At 38.3% G+C, this 13,789-nt stretch overlaps 1 protein-coding gene and 1 long non-coding RNA gene across 2 annotated transcripts in view; one reads left to right on the forward strand and one right to left on the reverse strand.

Moving 5' to 3' along the window:
* Positions 1–3,217: 3,217 nt before the first annotated feature.
* On the forward strand, positions 3,218–4,603 carry LOC149778557 (protein ZBED8L-like). Its single transcript, XM_089938356.1, has 2 exons — positions 3,218–3,898; positions 4,412–4,603. Exons 1-2 carry the CDS (start codon positions 3,218–3,220, stop codon positions 4,601–4,603), a joined length of 873 nt encoding a protein of 290 aa, XP_089794482.1.
* Positions 4,604–5,579: 976 nt separating this feature from the next.
* Positions 5,580–13,789, reverse strand: part of LOC149778558 (uncharacterized) — a 55,753-nt gene continuing 47,543 nt past the window's right edge. The window contains exon 4 of the long non-coding RNA XR_016415524.1: positions 5,580–5,713. This is a non-coding gene — a long non-coding RNA (uncharacterized LOC149778558). The remainder of the gene's footprint in view (positions 5,714–13,789) is intronic.

The following is a 13,789-nucleotide window of genomic DNA, read 5'->3' on the forward strand; positions in this document are numbered from 1 at the left end:
CTGATCCAGTTTTGGTAAGTTTATTTTGGTTTTCTTTGGAATTATCCATGATGGCTTGAATAACAATTCAGCACCCGTGCTCCCCACCCACCAAGAAGCCAAACAAGGAAACACAGATGCCATACTCAGTTGATAAAATTACCTTTGATTGACCCTGAAGTCGCCAATTTCTAAGGTCGGTAAAATTACCTCCCGATTGACCCGTTAAGCCATCGCCTTCTAGGAAGTCTTCTAAGACTTAGGAAAGTCAAAGATAAAAGAAAAGGCTATAAGGGCAATGGTGGTATCAAGAGAGATACAAGGAGAAAGATAAAGAAGGTGAGAGAGTAAATAAAGACTTCCTAGGGCTCGACGCGAGCAGCCGATTTGTCGGAACCGGGACCATCCCGCTGAGTTTATATGGTGTTTGGAAACTGAAATACATTCATTGAATCTCAAGATAATGTTAAACAAAATACATATATAAACAGAACGCAAATCATGCTTTCTGTTAGTATCTATGCCGACTGCACTGTATGTTGCACAGGTGGAAAAAATTCCTGTAATGCAAAGTTACGTAAGAGCCCAGAGTGGCCGAGTGGTCTAAAGCGCTCATCGTTCCGGATCACTGCCATCTCACCTCTGTCTGCAAGGGTTCGAGACTCAGGCTAGGCTAACGTGGGTACGTGAGAAAGCTTGCCAGTAGCTTCTCTTGGGTCGGTGGTTCTTCCAAGGGTTTTCCAGGGTTCTTCCTCCACCAGTAATACTAGCCGCCATGTACAGCCTACCTTGTTCTGAAAAATGGCGTTAAAAACTACAACAACAATAACAAAGTTAAGAAGATACAAGACCCGTCATATCCACTACACCTTACAAAAAATTGCCCACAATGTCTTGTAAAAAATAGTTGATTTGTAAATTATTTCAACGTTTACGGGTTGTCTACTAAACTTCTAATTGATCCAATTACTACACTACATTTATTTTAGAAAACATTACTTTTCGATGATATGTTTTTTTTTTTTACTGTACTAGTTAAGAAAAAGTGTTGCAACATGGCGAAAAAATGAAGATACATACAAAATATATCTCCTTGTCGTATGTTCCTTGACGACAATTGGAGTTCATTAAGACTTAATGGCGGATCATTCGGAATATTTAGGACTTATCCCAAATGCATTCGTCGGTCACCGTGCGAAAAGTCTTTGTTACGCAAGGTAAGGGACCGTCCATTTAGTACGTACGCATGGTGGGGGAGGGGGTAACCCAAATGCATACGCTTGCGTATGGGGTGGTGGTAAAGCGTCGATAACAATTTGTCTAATATGTAACATGTTAGACTGGTTCAGTCAGTGTTTGAATTTTAGTGGACACTAGACAAACTGTTTAAAAGTTAAGCAGCTTATTTCTTTGATGCAGCCAGACATTCAAGGTCGGTGGACTATCTGTTTTATTAAACACGTTAATCCTTTATGGTGTCTATGTGGATTAAATATAGGCCGTTCTACATAATGGGGGGGGGGGGCGTCAAGCGTACGTACACAGGTGGGGGTGTAAAAAAGTACGCATGTGTACAGGGAGGGGTCAAGATTTGCCAGATGTTTGCGTACGTACTAAATGGATGACCCCTAAACGGCAGCCGTACGAGTCGTTTCAGTAAAAGCTAGTACACCGGCGCCATAAGAATAGGCACATCCTTAAGCTGAACTTTGTAAATGACTGGTTGATAAAACCGTCACCAAATCGTCTTGAAATGTAATAAGAATTTGATGACATGTATGTAGCATGACGTTTTATTAATTAAAAAAATCAAGAAACAGTAGCTGTCATCAGCTATTTTGTACCATAAAAAACAGACCTAACAAGCTGACCCGAGACGAGGTTACTGCTCGTGGTCATCAGAGGCACCTAGTATTGAATGCCCGAGTTTATGAAAAGTTACGACCAAACGTCGGACGTTACACCTACTGAGCCATCCCGTGCACTTCTGAATTTAAATATTGGACAAACACAACTGACTGGCCTAAACAGAAATGGGTTAGAAAGCATTGAATTCTGACTTGAATTAAACGAAGTCTAATTTCTAACTATTTGTTTCATTTGCAAAGCATCCAAACACTGAGCGCGACAGACTGGACGGAAAACAACAAGGGTTTCTCTTTGGGTCTTTTTGTTGTTGTTGTGTTTTTTTGTGTGTTTTTTTCTGTTGGGGGGGGGGGTAACTGGCCGTATGGCTGTGTTCTGACAGTTGGGGTCAAGGGTTTGAAATGTCTCTGAAATGAGTTCTATTTTACAACCGGTTCTTTTATCTGTGGGTGGCATGGGTTAAAATTTATTAGAAGAACTTCTTTTCTCCAGAGAATAAAACTGTCTTTTTTACCATGTAACATGAAGGCGGTCACGAAATAGTTGCGAAAAGGGAGATAAAACACTTGTGGCGAAAACATTGAAAATCCTATTATTAATTCTAGGTAATTTTGTCAGGTTATGATACTTCGTAGGATTTGTTTATTCTGCTGATATCTTCTGATCAGATTAGCCAGTAGTCATACCACGTTGACGAAAGTTCCATTGTAACCAAGGTCCTTCCGATGATCAACAACAAGTTTGAATGTAGCTCGAATAAGTTGTTGCTATTGTTGTTATAGGGTTTAACGCCATTTTTCAGCACAAGATAGGCTATACATGGCGGCCAGTATAAATGGTGGATGAAGAACCCGGGAAGAACCACCGACCCACGAGATGCTACCGGCAAGCTTTCTCACATACCCACATTGGCCGAGCCCGAGACTCGAAGCCACGCAGATAGAGGTGAGATGGCAGTGATCCGTAACGGTGAGCGCTTTAGACCAGAGGTCGGCAACCTACGGCACTTGTGCCAGACTTGGCACGCAGAGCGATTTTCAATGGCACGCGGATGCCCCCCCCCCCCCCCAACAAAGATAATAAGTGGAAAAAAATATTTTTTTTTAATGCAAGTCAAAACAACATACGTCAGCGTAATGGCTGCTGCGTGCACTGGACTGCACAATATCATTTTCTTAATATTTCTTGCATTAGCTAGGTGTCGCCACATGTCCGCTTTCACTGGCCAGCAGCAGGTTATATTAGTGTGACGCCGAAGGCGCTACACCAGCCACTGCATGCTGCCGCTACTGAGGGACGCGGCCAACGTGTTAAACGTTTATAATTTTATTGCTATTTCTTATAATCTTGTATTAAATACAGTACTCCTAAAATGGCCGAAAAAAGGCAAAAACTTGATCAACGCCCATTTCAAGAAAATTGGACAAAGGAATATGGATTTATACAACAAAAGGATCGTGCTGTTTGTACTTTCTGTTGTGAAAGTGTTGTGTGTCGTACGTCTAGTGTACAAAGACACTATGAAACCAAACATCAATCCAAGTTTAAAACCTCTGAAGAGAAAAGTGAAGCCATCAAAATGGCTATTTCTGGTTTCAAGAAACAAACTGGTATTTTGAGTCAAGCAGTTGGAATGAAGAATAAAGCTACTGAATGTAGTTACAAAACTGCTCAGTGTGTGGCTTCTAAAGGCAAACCTTTTACAGATGAAGAGTACATCAAAGAAACTTTTTTGACCAGAGCTGAAATTCTGTTCAGTTATTTACCAAATAAAGAAACTATACTGTCTCGGATTCGAGAAATACCAGCTTCTGCAAGATCAATTGAGAGGCACATAACTGATTTGGCTGAAAATAAAACAGTTAAACATACGACTGGATTAAATCAAGCTATTGTATTTAGTGTCGCTCTTGAAGAAAGCGTTGACTTGAATGACTTGTCACGCCTAGCTGTAGTGGCAAGATATTGTGAAAATAATCGTATTTATGAAGAGTTGTGTTGCTTGTTAGCTCTTCATGGTGCAACAAAAGCAGAGGACATTCTGACTGCATTCGTAAGCTATTTCACAAATCAGAACATCGAGTTAAATAAATGATTATGTGTAACAACTGATGGTGTTGCTGCAATGGTTGGCAAAAAGAAAGGATTTGTCACACTTCTCGAGAATCACGTTGGACGTCGACTATTAAACTTCTATTGCATTATACACCCGGAGAGTTTGTGTGCAAAGCTCTCATCAATGGACTTGCACTCTGTGATGGTAACTGTTGTTGAAGATAGTCAACTTTATAGTTTCCCGTTTTCATTGATTCACAGGCATTTCAAGTCTCTTCTAGAAGAAATTGAGAGTGAATATGCAGATCTCTTGTTGTACAGCAATGTTCGCTGGCTTAGTCGAGGTAAAGTCTTGAATAGATTCGTTTCTTGTCTGGAAGCAATTAAGGTGTTTCTTGATGAAAAAGAACATTTTCCGGAATTGAATGATAAGGACTGACTGTTGAAGCTGATGTTTCTGACAGACATAACGACACATTTAAATGAGTTGAACTTTCATTTACAAGGACAGGGTCAAACAGTACTTGAACTTTTTGGCTGCTGGAAAGGATTTGCGTTGAAACTGGACATATTTTGCCGTGATATCAACGCCAAAACATTCAAGTACTTCCCAAATGTGAAGGCTCATTCAGATCGATTCACAGTGAATATAGAAGAGCTTCAGAAGTACATTGAAGCACTCAGTGTGGAGTTTGCTAAATGAAGTCAAGACTTTCAAATTCATGGACCCATATTTTCATACCTCATCAAGCCTGACTTGCTTGATCTGACTACTACCCAATTAGATCTGGATCTTTATAGGTGGATGGATATTGACGATTTTGAAATGCAGCATGTTGAATTTAAGACATCAAATTATGGATATTAAAATTTGCCGAATTGCGGAAATCTCTGGAAGGAAACTGCTTGGAAAAGTCAGCTGCTATTCTCAACTGCTAGTCATCTCTCCCTGAATCATTCATCTGTTTGAAGAAAGTTGCATTTGCTCTACTTTCAACTTTTGGTTCAACTTATACTTGTGAACAGATTTTCTCTCATATGAAAGCTGTTTTAAGTCCACAAAGAAGTCGCCTAACACCTGAACACTCAGAAGCCTGTGTGAAGCTGAAAGTGACCAAATATGTACCTGATATTGAACAATTAACCAATAGCATGCAAGGACAAGGCTCACAGTAATTGAGATACAGATTCATTACATTCCATTTAAGTTTTTATGTTCAATTTCTTTAATTAAACATTAATATAATAAATTCAAGATCAAATATATTTGTTTTAATAGTAGTTTCATATATACGAGTACTTATATAATATATAAAAATATGGTAGAGCAGTTAGATTTATAGAAATATAGGTTGTTGGCACGCTGAATGAATTAGAAAGCCTACTTTGGCACACTATCATCAAAAGACCATTAGACCACTAGGCCACTCGAGGCCTCAGCTCAAACAAACACAAACGCTACGATTTATAATCTACGGTCTACAAATAAGTCTGTTTTGAGCAGAACACAGAAAGAGGGAGGGAGGGAGAGTACACGCGCCATATTGCTCTATTGAAAATATGCATTATATATATATATATATATATATATATATATATATATATATATATATATATATATATATATATATATATATATATATATATAATATAACACACGTCCTATGAACATTTTGTTTCTTTGCTAACGTCGTAGACGCATGATTTTAGGATGGAACATCTTAAGCTTTCCCGCTTGTTTCCCGATCTAGTTTGAACAAGCATGCACCGCCCCAAAACTTCTCTATTTAGACTGGTTCTTCGTTTCAGTTTCCTGTTAATAAAAAAGGGACCAATTAACGTCAAATCTTTGGTCAATTTCTTAGGCGCATGTATGTACATAATTCATTAAGTAACATTTCAATTCTAAATTACATGTTATGTATGTATATATATATATATATGTATGTGTGTGTGTGTGTGTGTGTGTGTGTGTGTGTGTGTGTGTGTACATTACAGGCTCAAGATAAAGAAAAACAATCAATGATGGTTTAAAGAAGGGTCCTTCCCTCTCGCCCCATCACCCTTCGGTTGCACATGAGTACAGAATCACTGGATCAGAGGCATGTTTTACTAAAAATATGCAAACAGACCCTGATTATGTATCATCCTTTCAAATGTAAATGACATATTCAAGTAAGGATCATAAAAGTAACTGAATATTTTTAAAAGTATAAAGTATAAAGATTTTGTCAGAACAGACAGGACAATATTCACACGAACTTAATATCTGCATTGAAAGGTACATCGCAGAGATAAGTTTACATTGTGTACAGCTAATTCATTTTCCCCGTCTTATTCTGTCAAAGGCGTTTCAATTCCTTGCCAACACTTTAGAAAACGGGAAAATAAACACCCCCCGAAAGAAAAAAAAACAAGTGCTCGTGTATAGGTATCACGGTACCAATTGCGAAAGTCCAGCTGGGAGGAGCTTAAGGTGTAGGAAACACTGCATTCAGAAATGAAGAACACTAGCTGTGATTGGTGCATTAGGTAAGAGTTGTACTTTCTGTTTGGCTTTTTAAAAAAAGTTAAGCCTCTCGGCAACATGTGAGATTATGTTAATTCCTATCTAGATCATATTATGTATTTTGTATTATTTTTTTTAAATGTGGTACACTTTAGTAAAATGTGACCGTTGTGACTAGATAACTCTTACCCCTGCCTAGTTCCAGCAGAGTTATCTCTCTTAAATGCAATGGAGTACCTGGTTTTGTCTTTGTCAAGTTGACAATCGAACAATGTTCTCTATGACAGTGTGTGACATGCATGCTGAGGTAGGATAGAAAGTATATTTATTTCACCAAACATTAGCATTTGAGGTCTATGGAAAAACAATTGGTACTGTGATACATATAATTCGCCTATCATGTGACTTTTGGACTTGGATCCATACAAGAATAAAGGCCCGGACTAAGAATTTACTCGAACTTACAAAATAAGCTATTGATTGTAACTCTACAACAGTTTCAGCTATGGATTGCTTTTATAAAAAAATTAATCCATTATTGAAAGACTCTGCTGTAGTACGACTGATTTATTACTACTGAAAAAGCAAATGATGCTAACATTTCTATATTTAAAGACTGTTTGAGTTTTCTTATGTAAGCCTACATAAAATACTATAATAATCACTTAAACGCTATGAACCAAAATAAAATTAGATATTTATCAATAAAACTGACTTAACACCCTCCACCTGCAACGTCGATTCACCATGCATACATTGGACTGTGCTATTTAAAAGAATTTAACCGGACTGAAAGTAATGCATCTATGGCAAATAATCAGAGAACATTCGGAAAGGATATTGTGAGTGTGTCTTTTAGAATTTATTTTCAGCGTAGCACTGGGGCATCATGCCGCAGACATACAAAATGATGTCCCACCCAGTCACATTATCCTGACACCAGACCGGCCAGTCCTAACGCTAACCTCTTAATGCTGAGCGCCTAACGAGCAGCTGTTAATACCATTTTTATAAGTCTTTGGTAAGACTCGGCCGGGTTTGGAACCTGCGACCTCACGCATCCGAAGTGGAAGACCCAACCACTACGCCACCGGAGCGGTGAAAGGGTATTGTATAGTCAACCAAAAAGTAAGATTTATCAAATCTTGAGAAGAAGCTATAAATGTCAACTATATGAGACGATGTGCCTTTCTTTCTCGTGACACGTCCATTACATGAGCAAAGCTATATCAAATGCTATTTTTTTTAGAGTGCTTCTGTTATCCTGAAATATAGGATTTTCCTCTCCTCGGGTGTAGGACAAATTCACCGTCCCCACAGTGAAATGAAAGATAGGACATAATTCCCTCTCTTCGTTTAAGTTTTTTAATTTTTCTAAACCGTCACCAATATACTGTCCTATTTTGAAACGGGATTAGGGGAGGAAGATGAAATACGACTTATCAATATGCATCGTATTTCATTTAATTATAGTTTCATTTTTATCCAATTAAATTATGTCTTACCTTTTAAGTATTTACTCACAAGTAAAAAAAGACGAAATGTGACATGTCTTCAATATACCTCATTTTTAATTTCATTATGGAATTTCATCTTTATCCAATCAAAATATAGCTAAGCTTTTAAGTACTTCCCAAAATATAACAATATTGTTAAATACAGTACTTATGAAAGCATGGTGACAAAGCAAATGCGCGTTCAATTAGTCTTTAGATGAAAATGATCAATAGTTATCTTAATCGTCTTGTCTGATAATGTCTAACATCTAGCCGCAAACAATATGTCTTATATCTATTAAAGGGAAGCATACACAAAACGAAACTGTCACACAAAGATATATAGTGGTGATGGTTTAAAGGTTTAAAAAGGGCTAAAGTTAAGAGTGGAGGAAAAGATAATATCATACCTTTCATTCTACTGGGGGGATTTTGATTTTGCTTCGGCTGGATTTTGTCTATGGGAGATTTTGTCATGGGTGATTTGTCTGTATCCACTATCCTCTGCCCATAATGATTTATAACTAACTATACAAGTTGTAATAATTTGTAATAATGTTCATATCCTTTCGTTGCTGATATAAGTGTGAACATGTTTGTGGTTTATGTAACATATATAAACTGTTCTGCAATACGGCACCAACAATAACGTTGTTTTATTTGGCAGACAATGCACTTTTCTTCTTCTGGTGTGGTGACAGAAAGCAAAATGCATACCCCTATGCAGCTGGCTCTTTCGCCCGCATTGTTATTGTATCATTTTAGAAATACATTTGTTTTACATATAAAATGGCCTTGTCATAAATTAAAGGTATCTGACAAAGTTTTTGACATTTATGAAACTGAAGGATAGGTATTCATTGACCTTTTAAAGTTTATACAGGTAAGTATTATCTGACTTCCGTCTTGTGGATTGATAAGGGACATAACCTTGAGTAAACCTGTTATGACATTGGCTTGCAATAGCTTTAAATCTGGATAACACCATCTAAGCAAAGACAACACAATTTAGATTGCATAAGTTCACAAGTTTACATGTTTTATTTTGTTTAGTGTATGAACAACTGTGATACTGTTGAAGAATGACACATAAGTTAGTAGCACTACGACTGGGTCAAGTACTTTTCAGCCCCACCTCTCTCTCTCTCTCTCTCTCTCTCTCTCTCATATACTCCTACAGTTTAGTTTTATGTGATGAAGGCAATTGAGTGGACTTGTTCAAGAGCGCAAGACAATCCGTATCTGTTTGTGTCAGGTTGGTAAGAGTTGAGTACTCTAACATGCATCTCTATGATTTATTTCTATTTTTTCCAGTGAATATTCTTAGAAACAAATACAATCCTCAATAAATCAATTAAAAACTAAAGTCAGACGTAATGTGACATTAAGTAAAATACAAATTAGGCTTATGCATGTTAGGAAGTAGGAAATTTAACAAATTCTTTAAGGAAATGATTATTATTTATTATTATTGTTATCAGCAACATTACTGAGCTATGGGTAAGGTGTCATCTGAACTTTAGAGAGTAGTCATCTAGAGTACACCATTTTATGATTCTTAGTTGAGTACATATGGGGAACTCAAACATTTACCACTTTTTGATCCTGAATATCAGATGCATTTCTTTATCGACAACCACTGTCCTGGATGTTATTTTTCTGAAAGTGACTGTCACAAGATGAAGCTGGGTTGGGACTGGATTAGTGAAGACACCCAAAGCAACTGCGTTAATAAGATGTTTATTTACAAACGCAAATTAAATGTTAAAAAAATCTGACACCATTATAAACAAAAAGATAAGGAAAATTATACGGTTCCAAACATGGAACTATCAACAACAAGTAACTCAACGAAGAAACTCAAACATGAATTTAACGAATGGAATTTCAAACAAACGTGAATTAAGTCTTATCACTGATCAACAAAATAAAAGTATATGATATACACCCCAATATAAACAAAATCTTATTAGACACCAAGGGATATAGGGATATGTATATATTTATGAATCTATCGTTCATATAACGATATGAAATGGGAATGCACGTAAATCTGCTCAGATAGCAATAGTGAAAATAACAACATGGAACAAAATATATATAACTATCGTGGCGCCCATTTGACGTACAAGATGTATCTCCGATTCCACTCGCTCTAGTCAATGGTCAGAAGCGCCACGCATGGTCCGCCCCTCTCAGTCTGTTGTCGGATCGCCGAAAGCCCTCACATTCAATACAGACCCGATGGACGCCAAGCCTTGGTCCCTTGCATCGAGAATACCAGTACACTCTTCAGAACCAACGTCACCAGACACAGCGTACACTCACAAGAAACCACACAGAGTTCTGTGAGTCTACATCAAACCATGTATAAGGCAGCTAAAATTGTAACTAAACCGTGCAGTACATATGACAAGGTTAAGTACTTCTGCATTGATATATGTTGCGCATGCGCGCACATGAATTCGTTACCCATTACATTAATCGTTCAATGCATGCAGCGTATAATTTCATTCTTGTCGTCTGTTTAATTACAACAAATAGCTGACTCGAACCAGATTATAATATTTCTAATATGGCGTTGTGGTTCCATGCCGAAATAAGCCCTCCACAAAAAAAGGATTAACAACACGAAAACAGCTAACTTATTTTAGGGCCTGAAAAGAGTATCTCTGAGAGCCCTCTCCGAGTTAGCTGTGCTGTTTTTCTTTGGAAAACGACTAAGTGTGCGAATACGATTTACAAAAAATGAACCAACTCGTTGTCGTCGCCCTCCCTGCTGCTATTATCCAAAAAATGTATCAAGACCGATTCGATACCGTGTTCGAGGATCGTGTAAATTTATAAATCCGTGTGGAGTTAATTGAGCCTGACTAAAATAAATTTCTAAACTTATTTATATCCATATCACCGCTACACCAGATCTGATGAATATTTCGTAACGTGTGAGTATCAACTCCGTTAAAGACAGTAAGAATATTACAGTTATCCCTGATCACTTTAGGAATTTGTGTATACCGCTGGGTTACATAAATCACATCTGTGTTTTTGTGTCTACCTCTGGAAAATATCCTAGCTGGATTTGATTTTTATCCAGCATTACATCATCGTAAACAACTAAATTATTAATAAATCCATCAATATCATCAATACTTGGCGCTTCGTTAATGTCAGTTATAAATTCAACAACATCATCTCCTCTCTCTCTTTAACGATTTTGCACTTTCATTAAAATCTTTTAATATTTCGGAGCATCGTTGATCATCAATTAACGGGGCTACCAAATACAAATTGTCCCACTTCATCCACTTCATTATTAAATTCAACAATAATTGTGTTTTTCCACTCCCAGATTGACGTATAATAATCATACGAACATAATTTGGTAGCGCTGCGTGATGCTTAACTGGTTATCGTTTACTTGTAGCAGAAAAGTCAGTGATTTCCATTAGAATAATATAAAATAAATATGGATTTATATTGTGTGAAATGCAGGGCGAGCAGCAGAGGGGGCGAATCCGACATTTTGTCCAATCGTCATTTGGCTTAATTAGTACTTTCTGCACTCAACGATCTAGTGTCGTCAGCGCCTGGTAAAAAAAAAACGACGTCCTCGTCGTTGTCATCGTCGAGGGGCCAAATCGACAATTGTCCGGAACGTCATTTGGTTTAATTAACACCTTCTGCGCGTCGATCCCCAGCGTCGTCAGCGTCCGGTAAGCACATCGACGACCGCGTCGATGTCGTCGCCCCCTCTGCTGCTAAGTAGTTATTTACAATGAAAATTATTTACAACTAACCGAATATTTGGTCAAGTCCGATACGATATCGTGTCCGAGGATCATGTAAATTTATCGTTACAAATCCATGTGGGGTCGACTGAGCATGACTAAAAAAGTTTCGAAAAACATTAAAGTCCATGTCACCGCCGCACCATGTCTGCCAAATATTTCGTAGCGTGTGTGTATCAACACCGTTGAATACAGCAAGAGTATTACAGTTGTCTCTGATTACTTTTGAAATCTGAGTGTATCGTTGAGTGACATATATCACGTCGGTGTTTTTATGCCTGCCTCTGGAAAATATCCTAGCTGGGTTTTTTTGATTGTCTAACATAACATCATCGTACACGACTAGATTGTTGACGTCGCCATCAATATCATCGATACCTGGTGCATCATTGATATCTGTAATAAACTCAATAACATTTTTTTCAGCGATCGCTGATGCATTCTCGTTAAAATCTTTCAACACCTCGTAGCATCGTTGATCATCCACGCTAGGGGCGATTAAATACAACTTATCCCACTTCATCCATCTCATTATTAAATTAAGTAACAATTGCGTCTTGCCGGATCCAGATGGTCCGATGATAATCATCCGGATCGAGTTTGGTAACGCTGCAACATGCTTAACTGGTTCTCTTGTTTTAGTCGCTGAAAAGTCAATTATATTCATGTCTCTATACATAAATTATGGATCTATATTGTGTAAAGTGTAGAGTGCGTACTGGCACAAATGATATGACAACCGCTACAACAAAAAATAACAGATCGGCGCTTACTGGCAAGTGTGCACAATGCGGTACAAAGAAATTTAGATTTATTTCTGCTAGACCCGGAGACGTTTTAAAAAAAAGCGAGGAGGTGATATTGCAGCCAAGTTATCAAAACTCCCCGGTACTCCCTGGGCAAAGTATCCAGGAGAAAAGCACCTCCCAGGATATAGCTACTGTGGCCCCGGAACACGATTAGATATCAGACTCGATGATCAAAATCAGCCGCGACCCGGTGAGTATCCAATAAACGCTATCGACGAAGCATGTCGGATACATGATATAGCTTATCGTAGCGGTGATCTGCAACAGCGTCATATCGCGGATGTAAAATTAATTCACGCGTTAAATGCTATTCCCGATAAATCCGTCAAAGAAAAATTGGCCTCATGGTTGGTAAAATCGGCTATGAAAGGTAAATTAATGATTGGAAGCGGAGCTTCTCGCGCTGGTAATTGAAAACGATAGCGTTTATAATAACAACATGGATTCCATCTATTATTCTCCGAGAGGATACTGGAAGGGGAAGGCCGCAATTGGTAAGCTTGCAAGCGCTGCAAAGGTAACAAAGACCACTGCGGCTAATTGGTTATCCAAACAGGCTATATGGCAAATCTATCTACCACCGCCTAAACAAATCAACTTCTCGCGCTTTGATGTCAGCGTACCTAATGAAGTTCATCAGGCTGATATACTATTTCTGCCGCATGACAACGGTTACAAATACGCGCTAACCGTAGTTGATGTTGCGAGTCGATACAAACAAGCGGAGCCGTTAAAAACAAAGTCGGCAACTGAAGTAGCCGCTGCGTTTGAAAGAATTTATCGAAGAGGCCCTCTGCGCTGGCCAAATCTATTACAAGTTGATCCCGGTAGTGAATTTCGCGGCGCTGTTTTATCAACGCTGAAACATCATAGCGTCGCGATACGACGAGGTCATACTGCGCTACATCGTGATCAGGCAATTGTTGAACGATTCAATCGGACTCTTGCTGAACGGTTATTTGGATATCAATACGCGAAGGAATTCATCCAAGAAAAACGATCTCGTGAATGGGTTAAAAGGTTGCCAGGTGTAATTGCAGCGTTAAATAACGAGATTACCCGAGCAATCAACATGAAGCCCAGCGACGCGATTAAATACGAGTATATACCCGGAAAATCAAAAATAAATAGCGTTTCCAAGCCGATTCTCGGCGATGTCACTGTTAGATATCTGTATGAACCAGGAGAGCTTGAAGGCGGTAAAAAAAGGGCTACTGATCCTATTTGGAGTGTTACCACACATAACATATCAACGATAACACGATCAACTGGTAGATCACCGAT

This window comes from Sinohyriopsis cumingii, chromosome 17, assembly GCF_028554795.1.
Source record: "Sinohyriopsis cumingii isolate HCF-2022 chromosome 17, ASM2855479v2, whole genome shotgun sequence".
Taxonomy (NCBI): Eukaryota; Metazoa; Mollusca; class Bivalvia; order Unionida; family Unionidae; genus Sinohyriopsis; species Sinohyriopsis cumingii.